We start from the raw sequence: 19530 nt of genomic DNA on the forward strand, positions 1-19530 counted from the left end.
AAAGACTCCGGGACCCCTCTGTTAAACCCATTGTCTCCAGGACTGGGTCTCTTAGGTGAGACTTTGTATCGGTGGGTCCGTAGGAAGCGCTTCAGAAAATGGATTCAATGAATACAATATTGGAACATTCACGGTTACGGGTCATGTTCCAGCACTATGCTCCACAAGTTCTGAACTGCTGGGACAGAAGAAAAGAACAAGGTGGCAACATCTGGAAACATGAAACGAGGGAATGGGTGACATTATTATTATTTATTCTTTTCCATAGCACCATTGTATTCTGTAGCGCTGTTCGGACATATTCCAGTGTTCTACGCAGTGCATAGGGTCTGGGTCTTTTAACAAAAGAACTTTGCTGGCCACACAGATAGAACATTCCAGAATAAGCGGGGAACGCGTTAATTCGAATAATGGTGAAGAATTTGAAGCTAGCGGAACGCGGGTCATCATTTTTAGGTTGTCAGACTTGCTTCCCATTCCAAATAAAGAATAAGAATTCCAAGTACAGCTTTCCTTTAATTCTCGAGACGCGGCAGATATAGTAATCGTTACCATGGCGACACTTTTTGGTTTTTCCAGTGGGTTCCTGCCCTGTCAAGCCTTACCTCGCACTCAGGGCAAAACCAATCTCCCTCCGGTTCGGCGTTCAGTTTCAGACATTTTGCGTGATAAACTCGCGGGCAAAGCTCGCAGCACAGAACTTGGCCTTCCCGATGGCAAATCCAGCAGTAGAAGTCATTTCGGCCATCCTGCGGTACAACATCAACAGGGTCTGTGGTGAGTGGCTGCTTCATATAGTAAAACGGACCATGCCTTAGCTCTGACTGAAATGTAGGTAAGAGAGACAGGCGGGGATTAAAAAAACAGATATGAATTTACAAAAAAAAAAAAAAAAAAAAGCACAACAAAAAACAACACAACACCAAAAATACAGAGGCAAAGCGGAAATAAGGCACGGGGAGCATGTATGATGTACACTGTCTGCCCGTCACAGGCACCTTTATGTATATTCATTTACCCCCGGAGTAAGAAGACATTCCAAACGAACGAAGACCTTTCTATGTGACTTTTTGCCCCATTGCGGAGTATTTGTGTTACTGAGTGGGGCATTTAGGAGAATAATGGGTTTTATTTACCCCGTTTAATTTATAAAGCCGTTTCTTGCTGTTTCTATACACATTATTGGGGCTTTTAGGGCTGTAGAGCCCTGTGATACCCTCATACCCAGCAAACATTCTGACCTCCTAGAAAAGAGGGGCATCAGGGGAGGAGAGGGGCGTCGGGGAGGGACTGACCAAACGAAACTTGGGACTTATGCTTTATCATGGAAACCCAAAAGAACATTGGCACATGGACTAGGCCAAAAAGATGAACCCGTAATAGCCAGTAATATCCTAAACTCTATCCTAGAACCCGGAATTTGGGCTTCATGGACACAGCCCTTTCCAGTAAGGCCAGTCCAACTGCATTAGTATCTACTGTGAAAGCTCACCTGTGGCTACCCACCCAAACAGGGCCACTAATAGGACACTTAGGACCTCAAATATACTCCAAATAATCCTTTAATTAGGAGCTGAGTGGTAACTTTGTTTCCCGCGCCACAGAATGCGTTGGTCAGACAGTGTACAAACAGAACACTATTTCGGTTTCTAAAACGTGGTTTGTCTTTACATTCCGCTCGCCAGCCCGATTACTTGGACATTTAGCTCACAAAGCACATACACAGCAGGCAAAGCACACGGACGGCCACCTCACATACAATCCCTCCAAACTGTTTGCGGGTTTTAGCTGTGACGAAGCAGAAGCGGCGCGGGATATAAAAGTATAAACAATCTGACGCTTTACAAAACAGTTTAGTTAAAACACAACATGCTTTTCTTGCTTGAGGTCCGCAAACAAATGGCTTCTCCCTCCAAACTTAATTGGTTTAAATGAATTGATTTTGGGGGATTTATTATCAGAGTATTGCAACTGTGGCCTTGACAAAACACTAATTTATTTTACGTAAAGCACACATTTTGTGTTGCCTTTGCATCCAATAAGCTATTTGTTAAGTTGACATCAGCTCGCATTATAAATGTCCAAGCCTGGGGACCTTCTTTCACATAATGTGCATGTGTAGGTGTTTATGTGTGAGCATGAATGTGCATGGGTGAGCATGAATGTGCATGGGTGAGAGTGTGAAGTGTTTGTAAGCATGAGTGTGTTTTAGTGAATATAAGTAAGTATATGTTAGTGTAAGTATGTGTGTTAGCGTAAGTGTGTGTGCATACGTGTGCCAGTGCAAGAGGGGTGGGAGGAAGAGGCCGATGGGATCACTTGGCTTGGCTTTCCCCCGGGGGCCGGACGTTGCCAGCCCTCCCCCTATGATGTATTGTTTAATCAGCAAGATCAAAAAAAGGAGTTGAAAATGGGAGATGAGTAGCTGAAGTTTATCAAACCCTACTGAACAACATTCAGCCAACACATTAACAGAGGGATCTCGAATGCCAGCCCACGAGGGCCACAAAACACATCCATGCATCATAGATATGCAAGGAATACTCTAAGAATCTCTAAAACTCTAGCAGGATTGTGGCCCCTTAAGGGCCATGTTCGTCATATGTGAATCAGAACCGCTAACAGATGAAAGGATTATCCATATAAACATATTGATTTAAAGATAAAATTTTGCCTAATTTGCTGAATGTATCACTTTTGTAGCTAAATGTAGCGTAAGCCGCGTGTCCAAACGCTTCCCGGAATTATTTTTTTTTAAATCATGTAAATATTTTGCCTCATTCGTAGTTTTAGCCCGGGAACTCCTAATAGTCATGTGATGCAAGGGGCAGGCACTGATAGGCTGTTACCATGGGAGCTTAAAAACCTTCTTAAAAATGTTTGTGTTGTTTTTAAACTGATTAAAATAATAAAATAAATCAATAAAATGACAGCTTTAAAAAAATTTAACCCCTGCAACTTTAAAAATGCTTAGAAAAAAATATATAAAATCACCCTTTTTTGCTCAATAATAACCATTATCAGAATTATAACACATAATACTGTTTTAAGGGCTGTCTATATACCTGATCTTTATTGTTGTTGTTTAACTGTCCGGGTTTCTTTTTCTTTTTGCTGGGACTCGTTGATGAATCTTGGGGAGAGTGTCCGTTGGATGAATGTTGCGGGCTGGGAAACCGCCGCTTTTGTCCGGGGCGCTCGGCCGTGCTCGGAGCTGAAAGGGGGATAGAATACCGATGAGGTTTATAGTTAAGGGGTTAAAAAGTTTAACCTACAGCGGATTTGGTTCGCCTTTTCCAGATCGCGTTCCGTAGTAACGGAAAAGCTCTGGACTATTCGCACCTTAAACCGCGGGAATTCTAAAGCACTGCATTGTCTGCCTAGCATCACCTGATCGTAAGCTCTTATGACCAGGGCCCTTTTGGTACTGTAAGTCCAAACTGTTCGTGTTATGCCCTATTTCCCCATTGTACAACACTGCGGAATATGATGGCGCTATGCGAATCAACAAATCCTGGCGTGTCAGCGGAAGCTCCACAGTGATAAATAAGGTGCCTTGTGGGCTGTATTGGTTGGGGCTGACATTTTTAGCCCCACTGACCACAAGGGGGCATCAGAGGCGGCTCAGAGGCAGCATTTGCAGCCACGGTACTCCACATGTGCAAATGTAAGCATTGAAAGGGTTAAATTAGAACGGCCGTCAAAAGCTATGGAATTGGAAGTTTGCGCCCCCAGGGTGCTGAGGTTGCTGGGAGTTGCAGTTTCTTCTTCTTCGCGGGCGAAACCGATGGAACATTGCCAATAGTTACCACGCATTTCGCGTTCATATTTAATTTCTGCGCATGCGCGTTAAATGCTGGTCTCATACTTTTTCCTAATTGCGCCTTAAACGGCAGGCCCTTCACAGAAACAAGATGTTCTCTAATCCTTCCCAAGGAGTCAAATTACTGGAATAACGAGTTCTGGCCGAGGAACATCCAGCAGATTCTCTGCGTTTGGGAAATAATTAGCCGAATCCGACTTCCTGAGACAGAAGGAGGAGGAGGACAAAGAAACACAGACAGCGAGAGGGCTACCGGGAGGGAAGCGGGGGTCTCTGCGTGAAACCGGCAAACCTACCGCCGGAAAAACTCGCCATATCCGCATATTCAAAGGCGAAAGGCCCACGCGTTTCATCCGATAAATTAAACGTCCGATGATATAACGAATAAAAAAAAAACATCAACGTTTGGCCTTTTATTGGGTTTTCAAATCTGCTACAAAATATCAGGGGTTTTTTTTTGTACAAAAACAAAAAAGTATCAATTTATACCAAATCAGTAAATATTTGGGTGAAAAACAAAAAAAGATTACCAATCGCTAAATTTCTTTTGGAGATTTTTCAAATAAATTTAGATTTATGCTGAAATATCCAATAATAACCCCCCAAAAAATCCAATTTACTTCTAAAAAAATAATAATAATTAAGAGTATCGTGCCGAAACATGCTTCAAATACACATTAAACAGCATCTGTAGGGTGCAATAGGGCACACGGTGGCGCATGTCGGTGTTGCCATGGTGATTTGTTGTTGGCTATTTAGAAATTGTGTTATTCTTGTTTTAAAGCGGAGAGCCCTGCATTCGGCTCTTATGTTCGTAATCGTAATTTTTTTTTTTTTTTAAGGCTGTTCTATAAAAAAAATAGGTGATTTTTTTGTCCAGTTCCAATAAAATTCAGGGTTTTTTTTTTTGTTGGTATTCTCACAATGAAGGAGCAGAGAACGCGGCTTCTCAGAGATGGTTAATGTAACGCTACTCACTGGACTGCTGGCTTTCCACGTAATCTGGGGGTAAGCCTTCCGGGTACGCAACGGCAGGACCTAAAGGGTTAATAAAAAAAAAAAGGGATACAATTAGAGATTATCTCCTACCGACACATTCAAACAACTGACAAGTAGTGAAATCTTACCAATTTTTTTTCTGGGGGGGGAGCTATAAAAATGTAGAAGAAACAAAAGATATTTTTTGTGACATACACTTACACACACTAACCCCCAAATCACTTGCCACTCTTTGATGGGGGGGGGGGTGTTCTGGTAACAGTTAACCCATTCCATCAGACACCTAGTCATTCTCTTATGCCTTTGTTTGCCCAGGGTTACAGAGAATTACAGGCAGGGGTTAATGGCCCATCCCCCACTAGGTGCAATATTCAAGCCCCAGTAGGTTTCCAGTTCAGGAAACCAGTGGAATCTCTTAAAGCATCAGCCATTGTAACAATGTGTCTGCCTTCCACGTTTCAGATTGCAATTAAACATAACCGATATCAACATTTGTGACCTTGCGGCACTATATGCAAATAACTCTTTAATTTGCATATGGAGACGCACGTGGGGATGTCTAGTTGGTAGAAGCGGTCTTTTTGATCTATACCTTTGCTACTCATTCTGCCTTCACAATGAGCCACCGGCAGAAAAATATCTTGTGTTTGCACCTCGGAGGTAGAATAATATATTGTAACCCGGGGCAACGAGGATTCCCAAATGCCCCGGTGAACAAAACCATATATTAGTAAATAAATCAGAGATCCCCCATTGGACAAAGGGCGCATTCTTGCCACGGTCCCTGGGGGCGAAGCCGACAAGCCTGTTCTAGGCTTCTGGAAAAGCAATGTTACCATGGTAACCGCCACGTCACGCAGAACTATGCATTGGTATCAAGTATTCCGCCCAAGATGCGACACTGACAGTGGGGGGTTGTGCCAGGACCCCCCCTTCGGGGGTAACAACCATTCCCGATGGGAAATCTGCCCCTTGGGATACACGGCAAGTCGGTTACAAAGTAGCAATACTGTTCGTCCATCAGTTGCTATGGCAACTGCTCCACATTTACAACTTTGCTCCAGAATGGCCTTTAATAAATAAGGCTGTGTGGGTTATGCACAAAGAGCTGTTTTGGTGCAAAGTGTTTAGTGTGCCATCACCATAGCAACCGACGACTGCTCCAGAACAAATGTTATGGTGACCGCGGACACCTCGTGGGGCATAATGACACGTTGTCACTGCACCCTTTCCTCCATCAGCTTAATGGGCTTTTTCCTCCCCGTATGTTTTCTTAACGCAACCGCTTCTTACAGAGACGGGATTTCCAGGATTTCTTTTCTTGGGGGAAATTGGGTTTGTTAAATGTTTGTAAATGTTAACGAGGCTAAATGATGTCGTGTTCAATTAATGCCATGCATTCCATTCTAAAGAGAGTCTGCCGACTAATCCCGATCGGCACGGAAGCCAAACTTCTGCAAAGTGCGACCCGCAAGGGGCCCCTTCGCCGCTCGGTGGCCTGCGGGGGCCGCGCTCGCTTTTATACCATGACATCATGTTTGGACAAGGCCTGAAACCTGTGGGAGCTTAACCCTGCGTTACTCACATAAGAGAAACAGACCTACATAGCCTCAGAAGCTTGCAATCTATATGGAAGTCATAGAAACATAGAATTTCTGGCAGATCGGCCCCCGGCTAGTCGCCCGTTTCCCCTGCTGTAACGACTCAAACCTTAATCAGTCGTTGGTCTTGTCTTAGATTCAGGAGCTGTATGTCTATCCCATGCATGTTTAAATCCCCTCGCTGTATTACCCTCTACCACTTCTGCTGGGAGGCTGCTCCACTTATCTACCACCCTCTCAGTAAAGTAAAACTTCCTTCCACCCCCCCCCCTCCCCCGGTCTGTCCCCAGGCACATGAGGAGGAAATACAAGCCTCCTGCTATCTGCCCCATGATGAAAAGCAGGCTCTCCATTCACTCAGGGCAGTTACGCACCTCCTCTAACCTCACTGCCACCCTTCCCTGCTATAACTACAACAAACCAAACAGAAGGGTAAGCCTGAGGACAAACAAAAGTATTGGGGGAGGGGCTTTTCTCAAGAGCTAACAATCTAAGGAGTGCATGATTGAGCGAGGGAGAAAAAAAATTACATTAGGTGGAATGTAAGGAAGGTTTACTTTACTAAGCGGGTAGTAGATGAGTGGAACAGCGTCCCAGCAGAATTGCAGAGGGTAATACAGTAAGAGGATTAAACATGCATGGGATAGGCATTCAGCTCCGGAAAGACGAGACCAACGACTGATTAAGGTTTGAGTCTTTACAGCAGGGCAGGTTAAATGGGGCCGAGTGGTGCCGTTTTCCTTGCCCCAGTGTGGGAAGGGTTAAGTGATGCGTTAAATCTCACTACACCTAATGAAAACTTTAGAATTAACCGTCTTACTCTGCGTCTGCCTTCTACCCTCTCTCTGCCGTTTGCCCCAATGTTTGCACTGCCTCAGTCACTAAAAAGGGGTTAAATGAACCTTGTTTCCCCAAATAGTGTTGTTTATTAAACCCATCTGCTGGGGTGGAAATAGTAACTGTGTGTGTGTGCGTGTGTGTGCGTGGAGAGGTGTTTGGATAACTGAACAGGTCGTGAAGTGCCTGGATTTCTCCAGCCTCCATTTTGTTGCATGAACAGGGAAAGAAAACAAAATGGCTCCTGAGAAGCACCGTCCTGTGACAGGTCAAAGTGCTGCGTTACAGAACACAAAAAACGAATGCTTTAAATAGAACGGCGCAACGCCTCGTCAGGAAGCGCCCGCGAAAACCGCTGCCCCGAGTACTTCCTTATTTTAGAACATCTCATTTTATTCTATAATCGACACGAGGGCTGAATCTGCTTCGTGTTTCCAGAGTTATTTGCCAAATGGGGAATGTGGAGGCTGCAGGAGGTCTTTCTGATGAAGATGGCCTTAAATATTTACCTAGCCGAATGTATAGATCATTACTTGATGATGTGATTGGTTGATTGTTGTCAAGGAAAGGGCAAAATGGTAGAAAAAAAATATACTTGCAGGCGTTCCGTTTCTGAAAGAGACCCTTTTTTTTTTTGACCAAATGGTCAGCGATTGTGACCTGTGTTGGTGTAGAACCCAAGCCACATGTGTGGCCTACTGATATTAACACAATGATCATTCGAGCTCAACGGGGTCAAAAATTGAAAATCATGAGGGGTCTTTTCACTGAAGTGAAGTGGTTGGCAGTGAAGTTGAGTTACGAGTCCGAGTCCAACCTGGTTCTTTTGTAATGTAAAGAAAAATCCCATTGGCTAGAAGTCTGCTTCACCGCGCTAAAACTTGAGTTGAGTTAAATAAGGGCTAACACTTGACAAAATCAGCCTGGCTTGGCAGTAGAGGTGGGTGAGGCTGGCACGGTCGGACACAGACATACCTTTTTCCGGGTCAGATTTCTCCTAAGCGTCTTTCTACAGACCCTAAGGAGGCGGCCATTTTGTGGGTTTACACTTGTCTACCTGAGACGAGCCTTGGACTTCACCCACATCTATTCCAAAGGAGGAAGCCTACTCAGCCAGAACTTGACCGAAGAACTTCCAAACATGGTGGCACCTGAGTCCACTTGCCCCTCGATAAATAGACAAGTTGTTATTTGGAGGCTCCTCAAAGACACTTGACGTCTTAACTCGACAACTCAGATTTATTTGTATTTGGATTTTACAAAAACTGCATTTAATTGGGGCCCATGGTATCCTAGGTTACTTACAACAGAACTTTATCGACCCAATTATAATAATAACGCAACAAGCACTGCCTCCAGTACATAACGGGGAAAAATATTCAAATTCAATTGAAATAAATATCAAAAAACCCCAAACCTAATTATACACACTTGATATTTAGACAGTTTCAGATTAAAATAACAAAACACAATTCTATTAACCCTCAAATATACCTTATCCAAAAAGAAATATAAATATTTTTCCTCTATTACTATCCACTTTGTGCAAAACAATCTTTAATTTCCTTAAATTTACATATTTGTAACCAAATTTTTTTTTTTAAATATACCCAGAGCCGCACTTACCAAATTATGGTAAATTAGATTATGAGACATAGTAAATTTATTGAAAATTAATATGTCTGATCCTTCAAAACTAACGTGAATAGTCTTTGAACTATTTAACACAACAGCCTCTCTCTCGATTAGAAAGCCCATTGGACAAATTATAGCCAAGCACTTCCTTGAAATTCCAAAATGGCCACCAAGCAACTTCCTGTTTACCATGACACTGCAATTTTTGAACATTCCGGTGGCCATATTTGTAAAATAATTTTGTTCCTCCCAAATTAAAGCTGGCCCATCCTCATAGTCCCCCAAACATTACACCGCTTCCAAAATACACATTTTTAAGAAATTAACAATAATTAAAAGCCAATTTATTTAAAAAGAAATAGCTCTGGCCAAGAAAATCACCCGAAACATGCCGTGTCGTACTTAATAATTACATCAGCAACTATAATTATGACTCATATTGAGTTCAGCTAATTATTTACCAATATCTAATTTGAACACCCCCAACCATAATAAAAAGTGCCGTAATCTACAGAAAAAGGATTCCAGAACACATGATCTTAGAACCTTTCAAAGCAGTTAATCCCCTAGATCTCTTTATATCAAACGATTTGCCATGAACTAGTTAAAACAAAAGAGAGAAAAACAAAAGGAGAGGAGGAATTATAATAACGCAAGATGAAAAGTGAAAAAAGGAGAAGGGGTAATAAAATATGAAAAATTCTAATAAACTCTTGTGTTTATTACTGTAAGAAGCGATGCGTAAATTATTGGCGCTATATATATATGTAAATAAAAGATAATACCACCAGTGGGTAGAGACATGATGGCCCATGGTTAACCCCTTCTGTTCTAGTATCAGAATTCCATGTGGATGGGGGGAAAAAATGTTGCATTCACAGGAAATTCAGAGCTACAGAACGCCATGATGGGGGTGTTTTTTTCCCGAGATGATCGCCTGATGGCTCCGTAGCCTGCATCTCAAAGAACGTGGGGTATGTTTCACTCACCTTTGGATCTTGTCGTGACATCCATTCCTTCCACCTCCTCCTGCTCAGTCTTTAATTCCTCCTCGGCCAAACTGTAAAAAAGGATAAAGAGAAAAAAATTAAAAAACGAGCCGAGTGTGTTACATTGTTACATGAGCTTATACAAATCGTGGCTGGATTCACAAGATCAGGATCTTTTGTCAACCCTAGTAATAGTTGTCAACGGTACATAGCATCTCTCTCTCTGTCAATCGCCTACAATGACAGACAGGACTAACGTAGGTGTTTGCTCCTTTTTTCATTTTATCTTTTTCCTTTTTTTTTTTTTAAATAAAAAAAAAAAAAAACAATTACCACCTAGGAAGGCATAAAAGAAGACCCACAATTCACCTCCGCTTTCTGGATAAGAAAAAAAAAAATGATAGATAGGGTGGGGGTATTAAAGAGGTTATGGGTCCATTTTTGGCTGCACCGGTGGCACAGTGAGTGTTTTTGTAGCCGGTGATAAATTAAAGACTGCTCTTTGCTACAAGCCAAGAATATAGAGAGAGCGGATTGTGAGATGAACAGCAGCCTGTGGGTCCTGTGTCAGTATTCAGGAGATAAGTCTTGCCCCTCCACGATCTTCTGCAAGGAAAATGTCAGGTTTTAAGCACATAAATAACCCAGTCTGGGGGGCAGCTAAACAAAAAAATCATCTTAAAAATATATGTTTAGCCCTATGGTGGGGAATAGCTTCTGAGGATGTGTTAAAAATATGCTGTTTCATCCAAAAGCAAGTTATTTGTACAAAAATTATTGTTTTAGGCAATATTTGTTGTGGGAGTAGAAGATGGACTCAATTGAAATACCCTTGTGGAGGGCACAAAGGTTTCAATGTAAAATATTGATTTTCGGGCTATTTTTAGCCAAAAACCTATTTTTTTATTTTTATCACTGTAACAGATTTGGGAAAATCAGTTGATAACAGTTATTGATAACCAGACTGGCCACTGACCCTTTGCATGCTGGATGGCATTAGGCTATACAATCCATTCTTCGCCACTCTGGCAGGCTAAAGGTTAATAACTTGTACATTCACTTCAAGATAGACAAAACAACAGTATTGCTACATTGTAACAGGTTATTGCCAAAATGGGGATCACAATGACATCATTACATGCACATATTAAAGAGCCCACCTCCCCAAAGCCTGTTTTAACCCTTAATGCACCACTTTAATGTGCAACACCATGTGATAGTAATAGAAATTATGTAACAATATTTCTCCTGATATCTCCTTTCATTGTGTAGCTGATCGTGTTAACCCTTTGAGTGCATCGCACAACCCGCCAGCACTGAAGGGGAGGGGGGGTTAAAGGTTAACTCATTCTTTAGCTGGCTTGCTTTGCAGTAACAGACCTAACAAATATAAGAAATACAAATGTAAAAGACAAAAAAAAAACAACAAAGCACAAAATGGTCCTTTAGAACGTACGTGTTCTAAAATAGAACCTGGGTAGCAGATAGTGGGATATTCCTCCATGTATGGATATAGAAGTAAGGATGAAATACAGAAAGAAACAAAATCTTCGGTATTATTCCTTGTCTCCCCCCCAGATCTTTACAAAAATTTATAAGAAGCTGAAATGGAAGGACCCACGCGTTTAAAGCCCCCCGCAAACAGGACAAAGATGTCGGCATTGGTGAAAGCTTTGCAGCAGGACTCACCTATAATAGAGTGTTAATCATCGGTGGCTCCACTTGCTAGTGGAGGCTCTTAAAATGGCGTCTGGCAGCAGAGCCCTGCATACACTCGGCACTCTCACTAAAATGGTAGAGGTTTAGACCATAAAGGCATCCTGTTCACTAAAGTGTTTCGCCATTATTTCGCCGATCGGTTGCTGCCGCCGCCGCCGTCTCATCGAGCAAATCATTCTAACTTGTCGAGGATTGTTGAGTTTAAAAAGAAATAAGAAAAAAAAGGGACGGATTGGGAAGGTCGGAAGCAGTTAACATACGGCCAGAGTTTCTACCAAGAGAGACGTCAACGATTATCGGAAATCCTAGGAAGGTAAATAATAACAAGGCGGAAATAATCCTCCAGGACGATACGCTTTAAGAGGATCCTTTCAATGGATCCCAGATGAAACAATGGATACTTAATGTTGGATTCGGCATCATCAGATCTGTTGGGGTTACTAGAGACGTCAACAAGTCATCAGAGTTCCGACGATTAATGAAGAACTTGGACCTTAATTCTGAACACCTAAACGGCAGGAAAGTAGAATGAAGGGTATATATTTTGCTTTCCCACAATGCACGGCTGGTCACACGCAAGCCCAGAAGGGTTAGCGTTAGGATTTTGGAACGAATACCTCAAAGGGCAAATCCAGTATGATACAAGAAGAAGTCGTTACGGATGCCAGTGGCCACCGAGGCCTTGAATACACCTCAATGGTTGAGACGACTAGCAAACTATTCTAGCCTGTACCTATTGTTGGCCCAGGCCAAAGGTGTTTCACCGACGATTAAACCATGGAAAAGGGCAAACACGGGGGTAGGAAGGAAAAGATTGCCATATGTTGGGCAAAGCGAACATCCACCGTCCCGTCCATACAATAAAGCTCAGCCCCCCAGTGTTCAGCAACAAAGAGATCTCAAGCACAGACCCGCAACGTACCCGGCCACCTGTTCTAGAGGGTTGGCCGTAAATTCATCAGTTTACACAAATCCATAAAACATTCTACAGACCTTCAGATTAACAACATTGGGCCTGGTTCACATGTTGTCTACATGCCGACGGTTACAAGTGTTTCATCTTCCACTTTGCATTCTGTTTGGTCTAAAGACGGATCAAAGAGGAGATGGGATGGAAAAAGATGCCAAAGATCCAATGCCTAGGGGCACGAGTGGGTCAATTCCTCCCTATAATCCCTCATTTGGAGGAATGGCATATGGGCAACTGCTTTTATCCCTAAAATAAAAGGTCAGTCTGGCTACGACTGGACTACGGTGGACTGTTGGGCGCCCACCGAGCGCCTGATAGACCTAAATTTCTCTCTTTGACCCCCGATCTTCTGTTATAAATATAATAATCCCATGACAATACGACGACAACATTTACAGAACTGTTCGGGAATCAACAAATGTCCCTCTATTCTACAGCAACTGTCCTAAATTCACACACGAGTCCCGTCACCACCGTCACCTCCTCAGCTGTGAGATTATTTCATGTACCCACTACTCTTGCACTCCATGTTAGAGAGCAGCCGTATCCTGTATCAAAGGAGTTTTTTTTTTTCTAGCAGCTTTTTTTTTTTCCACCCCACCCCCGCCTCCTTCCCAGTTTCTTCATTCCTGGAACACTGTCTTGTGTTTGCTGAAGAAGGCATGCAGAGAATCAGATTTCAAACACATCAGCGTCTCCTTCCAGATGTTAAAAAATGGATCCTAACAAGCCCAAGGATTTTTTTTTTATTATTGGTATCGTCGACAAGTCCTGAATGGTTTCACTTTGTGTTATTTTTCCCCAATAACCAAGAGGAATAATAATAATAAATAATAATAATAATAAAATATTTAATATATTGCCCAAATCTATTATAATTGTTGATGTTTTCATGTTACCAGCGAGGTAACAATATCACATTATCGCTATTCTATTTCTTAGAAGCTATTTTTTTTATTTTAATGTAATATATTTATATATCTCATTAGGATCAAAAGCATTTGGGGGGCACAAAGCCCCTCCTAGGCAGTGGAGACCCGAGGGTCATAGAGCAAAGGCTGCTCCATGCTATTAGGTTGGAAATGTGAAACATTTCATGGGGTCTTCCAATAGTTGGTCTGGTTGCGTTATTTTAAAGGTCGATCTTGTGTTTTGGGTGGAATTCTATGCTTTAAGTTGGTGGGTAACAAAGTAACACAGTTTGGAGGAGAAAGCCCCAGTTGTTCAGTAGCGAATACCCTAGTTGGGCATTGTCAGATTTTGATCTCAGACTTTTAGTAAATAGACTAAATTCCTCTCCTTCGTGACCATGTCGAAGCTTATCTTCTTTTATAAGATGCTACTGACTTATATCCAGCCTCTTGTGAAGACCATATTGTTTCCAATAAGTTTCCTGCTTCCAATTTGTTTAGATGTGGGCTACATTCCACCTTCATCCTTAATCACGGATGTAAGCTGGGATGCCTTGTGTTAGAGGAAGAAACAATGGCTGTAATTGGGAGACATTCCAGGGTAGTGAAGGAAACTTCTCCAGCCCATGGGGTATTTAGAGGTGGGCAACACAACCATGGTGGCTCAACCATGAACACTTCTCCATCTGTAGAACCTCAACCAACTCTAAAGCTATTCTTCCAACTCTAGGCATTGAAGTGACAGAGGGGCCCAACAATGGCCAAGACTGGGTCGGGAATCCAGACATGATTCCAGAACCTAGAATCTAAACCACAGCCTCATGCACCCTCAACAGAATGAATGTACTCAACCAGTCTGCGTGTCCATGGGGCCACTGGATGAAGCGCATGAATAGAGTTGTCGGTGTAAGAACTCGATCTGCCTACAGTTCTACAGCTCGACCTCCAAAAAGTCAACATTTTTAAGTCGAACGCCCAAAAGACAAATGACCATAGACTGTAAGCTCCTTTGCACAAAGCCTGGGTTGTTCTAGGTTATATAATCCAATCTTATCGAAGGTCAGTAATAACTTGCGTGTTATGTCAGTCTCCGAAGTTTCCGAAACATGTTACCGCTTCAGACTGTAAATCCAAGGGTTTTTCAACCCCATAAGGGCAGATCTTTGTTTCTCTATCCATGGTACAACTACACCACGGGGTAGACCAAACAGGGCCACTTATATACCTCTTTATCCTACAAAAATAAGATTACTCGATACAATAAAAATCGGGGCCACTATCCGAGGAGATTTAGAGAAGAAGCACTTGATGTGACGCTTTCATGATGACTGGATCCCTTATCAGGACCCTTTTCTTGGTTTCCATGTATTCTTTTTCTGTAAACGTGTTGGGGATAGCACTAGATGGACGCACGTGGAGTATGGTCACTGCCGTGTTTCTGGTCACTGGGCCACTTGGTAGGATTTGGCCCCATCCCTGCCCCCCCCTCCCCATGGGTAAAATGTTACCAGTCATTCCCCGGGCAAACACAGTTACGTGACCTCATAATACCCCAACTTTCTAATTTGTTGCTTTAAAAAGCAGAAGTCATGGTTGAAGCCCCCTCTCGAGCAGAGATATTATAATTAGATTCAGCTCCAAACCACACGGCTATCGTAATTCACGAGCGGCTACATAGAATCTGTACGGAACGTTACAATACAGAAGGTTCTAAGGGCTGGGGTTATGTATTCCTTCTATTATTATTATTATCTTTTATTTATATAGCGCCAACAGTTAACGCAGCGCTTAATACATATATTCAAGGGGTACGACAAGACGAGAATTGACAGACTAAGACAAACCGATACATTAGGTGGAACCACGTCGGAATCGGATCTTGAATTCTTGGTTGTCGGTCGCCACTCCCTTTGGAAACGCATAGAAACAAGTTGAGCTAAACGCCGACGTCACGTAAACACTGCCGGTAGAATGTTCCAGAAAGCCTTAACCTAGCCTTGCTACTGCGGTTGTCAATCTGGAAGCACCTCCGTCCTCCCATTGGCTTTGGATCAACAGCAAGAGAGCTGATTGGTCGACGAGGGCCGGAAAACACAGTCAAAGCTCCTGCCCTGTATCGGAAACCTTGGTGCAATGCAGGCATTTTTTTTTTCCTCTGTATGTGCGAAGGAGCCGAACCAAATTAAAATTGTGCTTCACTTCTAAGAGGTCTAAGCATGCCTAATGTAGAAATAACCGATAGAGAAAGTATTCCCAACTCTGTGGCAGAATTTCAACTCCGAATAAGGTACAAATTAACCCTCTGAGTATCTGAAGGGTGTATTTGTTACCCCTCTGGAATGCCAAGGTTACCCATGCAGAACATAAGTAACTTTTTGGGGTTCTAGAACCAGAATTGTGTCCCAGATGTTGAGTACAACACAAACCGGTGGAACCAGGACCAGGCTGGGGGAGTCGTGAAGGAGTTTGGGTCGTGTTAGTTAGGCGGTTATGGCGGTCGGCGCTGTACACGAATCGTGTCCTCAGCGGAGACGATACCATCGTTAGACAATGTAACAAGTACAGAGAGGGAAGATTCCAGTAGGCCATTAGCCCAGCTAACCCGCCGGGGCGTCACGCCCTACCCGCACCCCGATTTCTGTCCCGTGAGGGTGTCTTCTAGAAACGCACACAGGGTTAAAAAACCACACGTGTTGAAAGTAAGGCTATGGAAAAACAAAGAAAGAAGACATGAAGCGGGTTAATGAAAAGGTTAATGACGCCGCGCCGTTGTATTGTTCACTGGCAGTTTACATGTTAAGGAAAAACATGCTTTTCACCGGATGTGGCTTTTCAACAGATGAACCCTCTGGCCTGAAAAATGCACCGTGGGAACACTGCTTAGTTAGCAAGACCCTGTAGGATAGGCCACGTTGGCACCCAGTTGTCCCCGACTAGATCGTATGACCTTTAACCCCTTCAGAGCTGGAACGAGGTGCCACAGGCCTGCTTAGGGGTTAACCTATAGCGTCAGGGTCTACGTAGGCCGCTCCTGCGTCTTGTATTACGAAAACACACAAAAGCAACGTTCGATATATATTTAATATACAGGGAAGGGTTCGTCCCAGGCGATCACAAAGCTGGCTGATGTTGATAGGAATTGTATTCCTAGAACAGAATGGGGGGGCAGGGTACTCCCTGCGACATTTCTAAACCAGGCCCGTGAAGCTGGAAGGGGGGGGGTGGGGGGTGGAACGCTTTTACATTTAATAAATTCCCTAACATTCACAGTAAAATCCTTAGAATTCTACGTATGACTCGTCTCTCCAGATAATGTTTTCTTTTGAATGAAATCCAGGTACGGACCTCGTCGGCATATGTCATTTTCAGCTTGTGCTTATGGTCAAAAAAAATAAATAAAAATAAACCCCCCCAAAATAATCTGTGTATTAATGAGCCAGATCAGATTAATCTCTAAAGCAAATACAAGAAAAACCCATGTTCTTAGCTCCCCCCACCCCCCTGCGTGTCAAACATAAGGGTTGGTTTTCTTATGTAGAATATTAAAAAAACTGGTTTTCCACCTAAATTCACATTTACTTACCTAAAAATATCCCACTGGTGTATAGGGATTATTTTAAAAAATAAAAATAAGTAAATAAAATAAACTGGTTTAACCCTTTGTTACATAGGGCCTATAAGCATTGACATGGATGCACAGCAAGCCAGCACTTAACAGGTTAACAAAAAATGTCACACGGTTGATAAAATGGACACTTTGTCACAAATGTCTAACTGTCCTCATTACATAAAAACACAGTTGGGAAAAGATAGAAGAGAGGAGTGAATGGTAAAAACCTGTAGGAAAAATAAAATCTAAAAAAAGGGGAAAAAATGAATTTCAGGACATAAAAATGTGTAATTTACTGTACTTACTGTTTCTCATCCATATTTTTATATTTCTGTGCAACAGCAAAAGTTGATCCTTCCACAGTTAAAACAAAAAAGTCAAAATATTGTATTCCATAAGGAGAAAAAAATTAAATAAAAATAAGAATCGCGGTGTTCTCCAATCCCAAAAAAAATAATAATAAATATTTTAAGAACTTTGCACAAGGTTAGGCTTAAAATTTCCGAAATGCCAGCTAGGCCTCATATTGATGTCAAACGTTCGTGTTCAGGAAGGTCCTCCTCTCGGCCGGTTATTAAAATGATATTCCAGGAATGGTGTGGCTTTTTTTTTTTCCTTTTTAATGATGAAAAAAAGTTTAAATGTGCCTTAAAATTATAACACCAGGCTTGGGTAAGTCTTGGGTATCTCAGTGTATCTGCAATGTTGGCCTCCTTTCCGGTAGCATGTGACACAGGCAAGCAATGCAAGCAAAGGGGCACCCAGATCTTCCTTGGGAAAGCATGTGGCTTTTTTTTTTTTTTTTTTTTTGTGATTTTTTTTTTTTAAAGAAGAAAAAAAAAAAAGGAAAAAAAATCCAGCAATTTTTCAAAAGTTTAATTCACTCCAGGGCCTCCCTTGCCAACCCAAATCCGAATTTAGACCGGGAAAAAAAAAAAAAAAAAAAAAAAAAAAAAGGCTAATGGCAGCCTGACCATGTGACCCTAAGAAAGAACATTTGTTAAAAAAAAAACAGTTGCAAAGGTTGTGAGCTGGGTTTGGAGCGAACCAAATCGAGAAGGTCGCAACCTGTAAAAGCACAATTTGTGAGCCCAAAAAGATGGGAATAAAATTAAAAAAAAAAACCAAAAACATTCAAAAGCTTACCTCTGTGGATGCATTGTTAACAGTATTATGTCAATACTTAGAAAAACATGGAGGACAGACTTCCAGTACTCAGACAGAAAAGGGCTTGGCACTTCAGCTTAATGATCTGTCTTCCCGATACAAGCTCTGGTCGGATTGGGCGCTTTCAGAAATCCGAATGTAAAGCCTCGGGTCATTGGCTGAAACACTTCCTGAATGATTATCTTTGTGCGGCTCTAGCAGGCAGAAGCCATCCTGTGTGAAAGAAAGAGACAGGCTAAGTTAAGGCCTTTTTTTTTCCCTCCTCTCTCTCCCCCCTTCACCAGCCAAAAAAAAAAAGGGACACACACATCGCATATCGATTTAAAAATAAAAATAAAATTCATGGAGAAATACCAAAAAAAACATGTTCACGGAAAGCACAAAAACACCAGAATTCTGGCTTTTAAAAGCTGGAATTTATTGGGGAAAAAAAGAAATTACTGCAAATTTTGAAAAAAAAATACATTTGGCTTTAAGCGAAACAAACGTAAAAATGTAAAACAATAACAAAGAATTCTTTGTTAAAAAACAAACAAGCAATAAAGCAGTAAGTTCTCAGCAGAGCCTTTGGATAGAATGTTGCTGAATAAGTAACAATTTTGTAACAACTGTTAATGTAATCGAACCCCGGGATCTTTCCCTGAGTATTGCTTTTGGGTTTGTTTTTTGTTTTTTTTAAGGCAAAATTCATCATTAATTCAGTATTTTATAAAAGAAAATACAAATAGAAAATAAATGCAGTTCCTACGTCTCACTCCCATGATGTGTCGCGGAGGATTGTCGGCCCTGCTCTGCGAATCTTTGCATTGCCCCATCCTCCGAGAGCAAACACACTTTACGTTTAACCTCTTCCTAGCCGGGGACGTGTCAGAGGGACGGTTTCTTGTTTTCCTCCTTTTCCTTCTTGGAATGACGGGTGACGGGGAAAAAAAGAAAAAGTCGGATAGAAGGAGGTCTCGGCTGGCCCTGACGGTGTGAAATCACACAGCATTAACCCTGAAAAGCCTGCTCTGAAGGGGGGGGGCCTATTTATGAATGCGTCCTAAAGACAAAGGCCTCGATCGGGCATCCGACTGGAATCGGTTCCGTGGTATTTGTATGTAAATTGGGTTCTCTTAGTGCTCTTTAATTTCCGCCGTACACAAAACAATGTATCTCTATCGCAATTCGTTAAGGTCCGTGAAGATGAGATCTCTAGATCGTAAGCTCCTTTGGGCAGGGCCCTCCTCACCTGGGGTTTCTGTAAGTTAAATTGTTCTGTTATATGCC

The 19530-nt window shown here is 42.2% G+C and overlaps 1 protein-coding gene across 8 annotated transcripts in view; it reads right to left on the bottom strand.

Annotated features, from left to right (window-relative positions):
- The window catches only part of ZMYND8 (zinc finger MYND-type containing 8), a 32273-nt gene extending 13139 nt beyond the window's left edge, over nt 1-19134 (bottom strand). For 7 of the 8 annotated variants that reach the window (XM_053453299.1, XM_053453302.1, XM_053453303.1 and 4 more), the window contains exons 1-5: nt 18241-18491; nt 9885-9955; nt 4802-4861; nt 3066-3214; nt 606-824 (exon numbers count right to left, since the gene is read on the bottom strand). In XM_053453299.1, the coding sequence (XP_053309274.1) occupies nt 606-824; nt 3066-3214; nt 4802-4861; nt 9885-9955; nt 18241-18254 (513 nt within the window). In that variant the 5' untranslated portion in view covers nt 18255-18491. Of the gene's footprint in view, nt 1-605; nt 825-3065; nt 3215-4801; nt 4862-9884; nt 9956-18240; nt 18492-19009 lie in introns of those variants that run through there. The other variant, XM_053453297.1, reaches the window with a different exon arrangement.
- Nucleotides 19135-19530: the final 396 nt, after the last annotated feature.

The sequence above is a fragment of the Spea bombifrons genome, chromosome 13 (genome assembly GCF_027358695.1).
Source record: "Spea bombifrons isolate aSpeBom1 chromosome 13, aSpeBom1.2.pri, whole genome shotgun sequence".
Taxonomy (NCBI): domain Eukaryota; kingdom Metazoa; phylum Chordata; class Amphibia; order Anura; family Pelobatidae; genus Spea; species Spea bombifrons.